This window comes from Saccoglossus kowalevskii, chromosome 9 (assembly GCF_978046115.1).
Source record: "Saccoglossus kowalevskii chromosome 9, keSacKowa6.1, whole genome shotgun sequence".
In the NCBI taxonomy this organism is placed as follows: Eukaryota; Metazoa; Hemichordata; class Enteropneusta; family Harrimaniidae; genus Saccoglossus; species Saccoglossus kowalevskii.
The window spans coordinates 36958936-36968060 of NC_140649.1; the positions used below are offsets into that span (position 1 = coordinate 36958936).

Here is a 9125-nt window from a genome sequence, read left to right on the forward strand (position 1 = left end):
AATCAAGATGGCTGAATGGCGGCCATTTTTGTACTGAAAATTTCTCAGCTGTTTACAGATGGATTTTGTTCAAATTTGGTACACACATTGGACATTATGGGACCTTGATGCGGCAGTACCCCCGGTGAAACTCAAGTTAAATATTTCGAACCTAGCGTGGGGACCAAGTTTAACGACCGAGTCCCAGATACTTATTCAGTATCAAATTGTCCCCCCAACATTCATTATACATCATGTCATAGATATACAGATGTATTGGTTTGACGATTCGATTCAAAATGGCTGACCGGTAGCCATTTTGTTTTCATTAATGCTGTTCCAGAGCTATATCTCTCAATATGGACAAGTACTTGTACTATATTACTATAAACAAAACTATATAACTTACATTTGATAACTAACAAGAAATGTGCTATGCATGGCTTTATTTTAGGTCAATCATTTTATGGTGTCTTACCAATTGGGTGTTCTGTATATATGTTAGTGTTTCCACTACAGATAGTAGTAGATTCCTCCTATCAAAATAAATTTCCATAGGATGATACTGTTTCTGTCTTTGTGACAGAGAGTAATAGGTTTTGATAGGAGGATTGTCCAACCAGTTCTTTCTTTCCTGTGATAAGTGATATGACTTCCTATCAGTAATTGGGTCGTGTCAAAATTATGCAGAATTCTCGTTTTGTAGCAGTGAAAATTTCACTCTGGTTCTTTAGACTTTTATGGATTATGCCTCCAAACTATTATTTTGCAAACATGAATAAATAAATAATTATTTACATTTTGTAGGATTTGATGTCAAAATTTGTGTTGACAAGGAAACTGGATTTGTGTGTGGTGGCAGTGGCAGCAATTGTGGAACATGGATGGATAAAATGGGTGAATCATGTACAGCAGGAACTAAAGGGAAACCAGCAACACCACGGTTAGTGAAACTCAAAACTTAACCTCAGCACCTCAAGTAAATTGTTATTATGGTTTATTTTTAGCTTCGCTGTAGACAAAGTCGATTGTCCGTTGTCGTCATCAACTTTACAATTTCAACTTCTTCTTCAAAACCGCAAGTCAGAATGTTTTCAAATTTGATATGCAAGTACCTTGGATGGTTCTTTCTAAGATATGTTCATTTCATGTCAAAATCTCAAATTCTCTACTTTTGGTGAATATTTTTGTCATCTTTGGTAAAAAGTAATATTCTTGTAAAAAAGAGCAAGTCTGATTGCTTTGATATGACATATATAGGTACTACCGGTACATGTGGACTTCTCTCAGATTTGTTCATTTCATGATGATATCTTCAATTCTCCAATTTTGATGAATATTTTTGTAATTTTTGATAAAAAGTGATATTTTCAACTTCTTGTTAAAAACAGCAAGCCTGATTGCTTTGATACTATACATATTGTTCATTTTCTAATGATATCTTTAGTTCTTAATTGAAATGTACAGCAGAGCTATCTCAGTCGACTGGCTGCTTGTCTTTAGAATGCAACCTGATTTTTGGCATTCATAATGCATGTTTTTATATATTCAGAGATGGTTCTGCTGTGGAGCTAGTTGGTTTATGCAAATCTGCATTGCGATGGCTTGTTGAGCTGTATGAGCGTGGGTTATATCCTTATGACAGTGTAGCAAGATATGTCAATGGTACGTAATCTTTTTTTGACATTATCCACTTTTTTGGCATTTACTTCACCAGTATACTATATGGTATACTATACTATATTCAGTTTTTTTCAGTTTTCATCAGTTTTCTTCAGCACATTTCTGATGACAGTGTTGATATTTCTCTACAACTGACAATGCAATGTAAAAATATGATATATGATGACAAAATATGGACAAATGGTATACCTTAATATTTACATAGCTGTTTAAAGTTTAATGAATCATGCAGTATTTCAATGTAATGTAACGTGAACACATAGACATATTCTATTATGTTTATCTCAACATGGCCTTATATCAGTTACTGTTTTTATACAATTATTCCTTTCCAAAGGTAAACCTGTCAAGCTGACTTACAAAGACTGGAATGACTTGATACAAGATAATTTTGAGAAGCATTTCTGGATTCCAATTGACATAAACAAAGTTACTAATAAACTGGTTAATAAGAGTGGTATTTACAAAGACTGTGTTGGGTCATCTCAGTGCTGGGCTGACTACCAACTCAGACCAAATTTTGCAATTGCAATGGTGCTGGTGAGTGGATATTCGGAATGAAATCACTGTCACAATAACAGCTAGTGTTTTTTTCAAGTAACTTTTCTATCTTTTTCAAGAAAGTCATATTAAAGTATTAAGCATAAAATTTCACAAATATAATTATACTTTTAGCTCTGCTGTTGACTTTATTGTCTCTGTCCACTTCATCTTAAAAACTGATTGCTTTGATACTTGGTGCATATGTACCTTGGGTAGACCTCTTTTAGGATAATTTATTTCATGATGATGTCTTCCATTCTCTAATATTGATGAATACTTTTTGTCATTTTTGTTTAAAAGTGATATTTTCGACTTTTTGTTAAAAACCGCAAGTCTGTTTGCTTTCAAATTATACATATAGGTCAGATTTTTTTCATGTAGTGATGATATCTTCAATTCTCTAATGGGTTGCATTTAAATAATGCTTAGAGGTAACAAAGCTATCAATTATTACTTTCATTTTGATATTATGTTTGATACCTTCAATAAGATTGCTTTCACAGTTTGCATCCATAGACAGCTGACAGAATTTAATTTTTAAGTATTTCCGATATATTTATTCCATGCTTTTAATAACTGCCTACAATATTCTTAGCACGTAGAAGTAATTTTTAAGCTTTTATTTAATTAATTAATTATGCAGGCACCTGAGCTGTTCACACCTGAAAATGCTTTGACCAGCTTAGAAGTCATGGAGAAATATTTACTTGGACCTTTGGGAATGAAGACACTGGACCCAGAGTAAGTTATGATACCCACAGACCTGATTAATAGGTTAATATCTGTGCATATTAATCAACTAATTTTCATTTTTTTTTCGCTGATATCTCAAGTACTTATCATCTCATTTCAATGCAACTTGGTACATAGATACTGTAAGACAATGCACAGATGTGCCAAGTTTTGGGTTAAAATCTGTTAATATTAATTACCTAATTAGCATAATAATTATTAATTTTTAGTTTTTCCATTGATATCTCAAGTACTTATCTTATATCAATGAATCTTGGTACATAAATAAGACAATGCGACGATCTAATAAGTTTTGGGTTTATATACATCCATAATAATTACTTAATTTGCATTATAATTTGCTTTTTGGCTTTCTGATTCTTTTGAGAATAAATCGTCACATATTGAAACTTGACCTGATTAGTTTTGAATTGAAATTCAAGCATACTAATGTTTTCACATTATACATCTCAAATAGCAGACAAATATTAGTTTCCAAGCTACTTATTTGAAAGGCTAATCTTCAATTATGAATTAGTTTTAATATGTCTGCAATACAATACACACAGGAGTTTTTTCTAAGCTTTCTTTGATTCTTCACATTGGATTGAAAATGGCTGACTGTTGGCCATTTTGTTTTTAACAATGCTGTTTTTGAAGCCATATTGCTAACATGACTGGACTGATCATGTTGAAAATTTATACATAGATCATGCAAAACATTTGCACATGCATCTGTTTTAGAATCTGATTCAGAATGGCTGATCATCATTTTTATGCTGAAAATGTGTTATAAATGGCAGAATAACAGAAGAAATTGCAAGAATAAGCTAGCTCCACCTTGTATCATGTCTGACACACGAGTGTAAATAAATATTTAGTACTAATTGTTGACAGTCACTAAAACCTGGACGGGGACTGACAATGACTTTTTTATATTTGCAGTGATTGGGCCTATGATGGTAATTATGACAATGCATATGATGGCCATGATGGTAAAAAGGCTAAAGGATTCAATTACCACCAAGGACCAGTAAGTAAAGAGCTGCAAGAACATTCTTACATGTATAATTAAAACATTACATTTATTAACCATGCAAACACAAAGCACTTACCTTACCACTGTTAGGGTTCCAGTATTAGAAATTATACTTTATGTTAGAAACCATATGTAGTATGATTTACTAAATTTACCCTATTGTTACAGGAGTGGCTTTGGTTGATGGGTTACTTCCTTCGTGCTAAACTTCACTTCGCTAAAGATAAGCCAGATCTATTGGACAAGACGGTACAGTTTATCCAGCAGACTCTTTCTGCTCACCAGGTGGAAATGGAGAAGTCACCATGGCGTGGTTTGCCTGAATTGACTAATAAAGATGGGGTTAAATGTACAGATAGTTGTCCAACCCAGGCTTGGTCAATGGGATGTATATTGGATGTACTATATGACTTAGATAAAGTAATCACAGAGAAAACTTCAACTTAATAGAAATTAAAATACGATTTCACGATAGCCTCAGATACCAGCCTCAAAAATAAGAAACAGACATAAACTGCAAGAACCTACGAGATGACAGTCTCTGGTGTTAGTATGTTGTGGTCATTTTTGATTGTTTTGGAGATTCTACACTACTTGTAAGAATTGTTCACCATTTTGTTTTCCCGCAAGTTTTTGCAAAATTCTTGAAAAATCAGAAAATCTCGTTATGAATGCCTCTCTATAAAAGAAAAAATCAGAAATGGTTCTAGCAGTGAAAATTGACAGTAAGTACAGTTTATAGTTTGTTGTTGCCTATCTAAGGGTGCTATTTGAGTGTTGTATTGAGCAATGTAGCCATATCTGTATAGATACAATTCTGCAGTTTGACTAGAAGTTTCTGAAATGTCAGAAAATTTAGTTCAAACTAAATTTGTGTGTGTGTTGCAATCTGATTGGCAAATGACAGCAGTTTGTATGATTGGTGGTAAATTAAGGGGCATTACAAATTTAATAACTGAAATATTTTTTGGTGCATGACATAAGTTTTTTAATGCCAGGTGATTAATAAATATTTAAAAATTGTATGAAAATTATTTAACTGCTAGCTCCCAATGAAATATCTATTCTCCCATTGTACTAGCTAGTTGGCGTCATACAGTTCTGTTATAGGCCCATCTCAAAACGTGTTTCCTACACTAGTCATGCATATTATTGTATTCAATGTTGACAGTGAAGGAAATGTCCAAGATATCCAAACATGAATGTAAGGATTTTACTATTAATGTCACCATTGCTGTCTATGAAACAACCTTTATACTTTATACTTTGCAGTACTTGTGCAAACAAGACTGATCTATAGAGCAACTGTGCCCCATTCTGGAAAAAAAAAACTACAGTAAAATATTTTCTTTAGCTGGAATTAAGACTTTTTAGGTGTTTTTTATGGAATTTATTTTCACTGATTTCCGACGAGTTGAATATAGAAAAAAAGGTATATTCACTTGATTTTATTTTCAGTGAAAATTAATTCCAAGCGAAAATAAAGTATTTTACAGTAGTCAGAATTTGTAGATTATCTGTTTGAAATTATTACATAACATTTAGATGTCTAATGTCTTGGAAATCAGCAAATTTCTTTTTTTGTTTTCTTATCTGTTGATAAATGTTTTGAAAGAAGGTTCATAACTGAATATGCACATGCTGTCATTGTTTTCTGCATCACTGTAATAATACTGTATAACATGCTGTCATTGTTTTCTGCATCACTGTAATAATACTGTATAACATGCTGTCATTGTTTTATGCATCACAGTAATAATACTGTATAACATGCTGTCATTGTTTTCTGCATCACAGTAATAATACTGTATAACATGCTGTCATTGTTTTCTGCATCACTGTAATAATACTGTATAACATGCTGTCATTGTTTTCTGCATCACTGTAATAATACTGTATAACATGCTGTCATTGTTTTCTGCATCACAGTAATAATACTGTATAACATGCTGTCATTGTTTTCTGCATCACTGTAATAATACTGTATAACATGCTGTCATTGTTTTCTGCATCACTGTAATAATACTGTATAACATGCTGTCATTGTTTTCTGCATCACTGTAATAATACTGTATAACATGCTGTCATTGTTTTCTGCATCACTGTAATAATACTGTATAACATGCTGTAATTGTTTTCCGTATCACTGTAATAATACTGTATAACATGCTGTCATTGTTTTCTGCATCACTGTAATAATACTGTATAACATGCTGTCATTGTTTTCTGCATCACTGTAATAATACTGTATAACATGCTGTCATTGTTTTCTGCATCACGGTAATAATACTGTATAACATGCTGTCATTGTTTTCTGCATCACGGTAATAATACTGTATAACATGCTGTCATTGTTTTCCGCATCACGGTAATAGTACTGTATAACATAAAGTTGAAACCATTATTTATTTACAAATTGAATTATTAATTGGTGCTGCCATCTTTATTTGCAATCTCATATTTATTTTGGTGTTTGCCTTTTGGCTTTGTAGATTTGTATTATAGGGATTGGGTTTCTGGAATTTGTAAATATATACCACTCTGTTTTGCAAAACTGCATCTTCTCCTGTTCCCAGTACTTGATGTATGCTCTGTGTTTGATATTATCTGATTACATCAGTAGTTTGTATAATCTGACATCAAAACATCCACAGTGACTGCATTCTTAACTGCTGAAGCTTTTGCAATAATTTCAATCATTTAGCTGCCAAGTTAGATATATATTTTAATCTGTATTAGTTATCACCACTTGACTCACTAAAAACAAGGTAGAAAATAGTGGATATGATGATGTATTTTGTCAAAAACATCACATAACACAGAAACCTGGAAGCTTTTTTATGAAACAAACATGTTTGACATCTAATTGTCCTCAAAAGATGTCTAAAATTTGTGTGAGAAAAATAATATTAAGACCTAATTGTTAAAGCAATTTTTAAGGCTGTTCAGTTATTGGAAAATGCATATTATAGATACAATATAGTAAATTTGTAATGGATTTTCTCTACTTTCTTTGAATAAGCAGTTTCATAGTATGTGCATTGCAAGCATAAATGAGTAGCATTCATGTAGCATTGACACTTGTATTGATTTCTGTTACTTTTATAAAATAATTGTTGAGAGAAGCGTAGAAGCGAATGTTGAGGCATGTCTTTTAGATTTTGTTGTTGTTGGATGAGATTCATAAATATAACTCAGTACATCTATAAAGTTTACTACATGTAGTGTCACATAAAATGTGATATCTTTGTGATACAGCATATGTACATGTATGTTGTATTCAATAATTGACTAATTTATGATTTATACTCATTTTCAATTCAATTCAATTCAAACCAACATATACTCCATTTGTCATTACAATATTTTTAGCGAACCATGTTGTCTTTTGTATTCTTCTTTTTTTGTAACTTTTTCTGATTAATTTAACCCCAAAATGTGCTTGTATTTATCAGACATAAGGTATAGTTATTGTCATAAGCTGTGTATAGTAAATTCATTGATTGGTTGAGGAATTATTTTCAGCCTGTTTTAGATATTAGCATTCAGTTATTGTAAAAAATGTTAAAACTGAATGTTTGAACGCTGATTTTTAAAGATTCAGGCAACATTATTTGTACGAACATTAACTTACAAACTGTCTTAAAATAATTGGAAACTTTGGGGGAGGAATTTAAAAATGTACACGCAAGAATAATTTCTGCTGTGGAGAACTTTTGAAATGCCCTTTCAACAATCAAATGATTTATGTACAAGTAATACCACTAGTAAACAGTGCAAGATTTATTGTATACAGCAATGTACTTTAGTTATAATCTTTGAAAAGCCTGCATCTTCTGACACAGCATAAGGTTTGATGGGTATAAGATAATGTCTGAGCATTATTAGGAATGTGATACCATATAATTTGCTCCAACAGTTGCATTTATGGTTTGTTAGATTACTAAAATGATACACCTGTCATTTACATGTGTGTATGCATTACCGGTACTGATAGCGCAAACTACATGTATATGGTAGTTGTTGTATGATGAATCTTTCCTTGTTTGTGAGAATTTACTTTTTTCCTCTTTCTAAAAATGAAATTTGTTTGTTGCTGCGCAGATGTACGATGGTAGATATGTGCATAGTTGTGGAAGCTACTCTATTTATGTAATGAGCAATAGGCAATCACCTTGAGCAGTTCGGCAAAACTGACTGGGTTGCAGGTCCCAACATTGTAAAATGGAATGTACAATATTTTGCATGTAATATAAATTGTGATTGTTTTTTTTGAAACTAAATTAAACAGTACTAATACAGCACAGCTATTCTGTCAGATTGTTTCTTCAAAGCTGTATGGTCTCGTACATTTTGTTGAAATTCATGAACCAAATAAAAAAGTTGTGTTGCCCATAGTTTATCAATGATATGGATTCTGATGGATTTTGTTTCTGAGAAGGATGTAGTGTTGTCCCTCACACAGCTGAGAAGTATGTAGTGTTGCTCCTCGCACAGCTGAGAAGTATGTAGTGTTGCTCCTCACACAGTTGAGATGTATGTAGTGTTGTTCATCACACTGCTGAGAAGTATGTAGTGTTGCTCCCCACACAGCTGAGAAGTAGGCAGTGTTGCTCCCCACACAGCTGAGAACTATGTAGTGTTGTTCATCACACAGCTGAGATGTATGTAATGTTGCTCCTCACACAGCTGAGAAGTATGTAGTGTTGTCCTCCACACAGCTGAGAACTATGTAGTGTTGTTCATCACTGCTGAGAAGTATGTAGTGTTGCTTCTCACACAGCTGAGAAGTATGTAGTGTTGTTCATCACACTGCTGAGATGTATGTAGTGTTGCTCCTCACACAGCTGAGAAGTATGTAGTGTTGCTCCTCACACAGCTGAGATGTATGTAGTGTTGCCCTTCACACAGCTGAGAAGTATGTAGTGTTGTTCCTCACACAGCTGAGATGTATGTAGTGTTGTCCTTCACACAGCTGAGAAGTATGTAGTGTTGCTCCTTACACAGCTGAGAAGTATGTAGTGTTGTTCCTCACACAGCTGAGAAGTATGTAGTGTTGTCCTTCACACAGCTGAGAAGTATGTAGTGTTGCTCCTTACACAGCTGAGATGTATGTAGTGTTGCCCTTCACACAGCTGAGAAGTATGTA

The 9125-nt window shown here is 33.1% G+C and overlaps 1 protein-coding gene across 1 annotated transcript in view; it reads left to right on the plus strand.

Moving 5' to 3' along the window:
- Positions 1–8385, plus strand: part of LOC102803842 (glycogen debranching enzyme-like) — an 86837-nt gene extending 78452 nt beyond the window's left edge. The window contains exons 21-26 of the mRNA XM_085503468.1: positions 787–922; positions 1532–1644; positions 2000–2202; positions 2849–2946; positions 3883–3970; positions 4145–8385. Of these exons, the coding sequence (XP_085359594.1) occupies positions 787–922; positions 1532–1644; positions 2000–2202; positions 2849–2946; positions 3883–3970; positions 4145–4423 (917 nt within the window). The 3' untranslated portion in view covers positions 4424–8385. The remainder of the gene's footprint in view (positions 1–786; positions 923–1531; positions 1645–1999; positions 2203–2848; positions 2947–3882; positions 3971–4144) is intronic.
- The last annotated feature ends 740 nt before the right edge of the window (positions 8386–9125 follow it).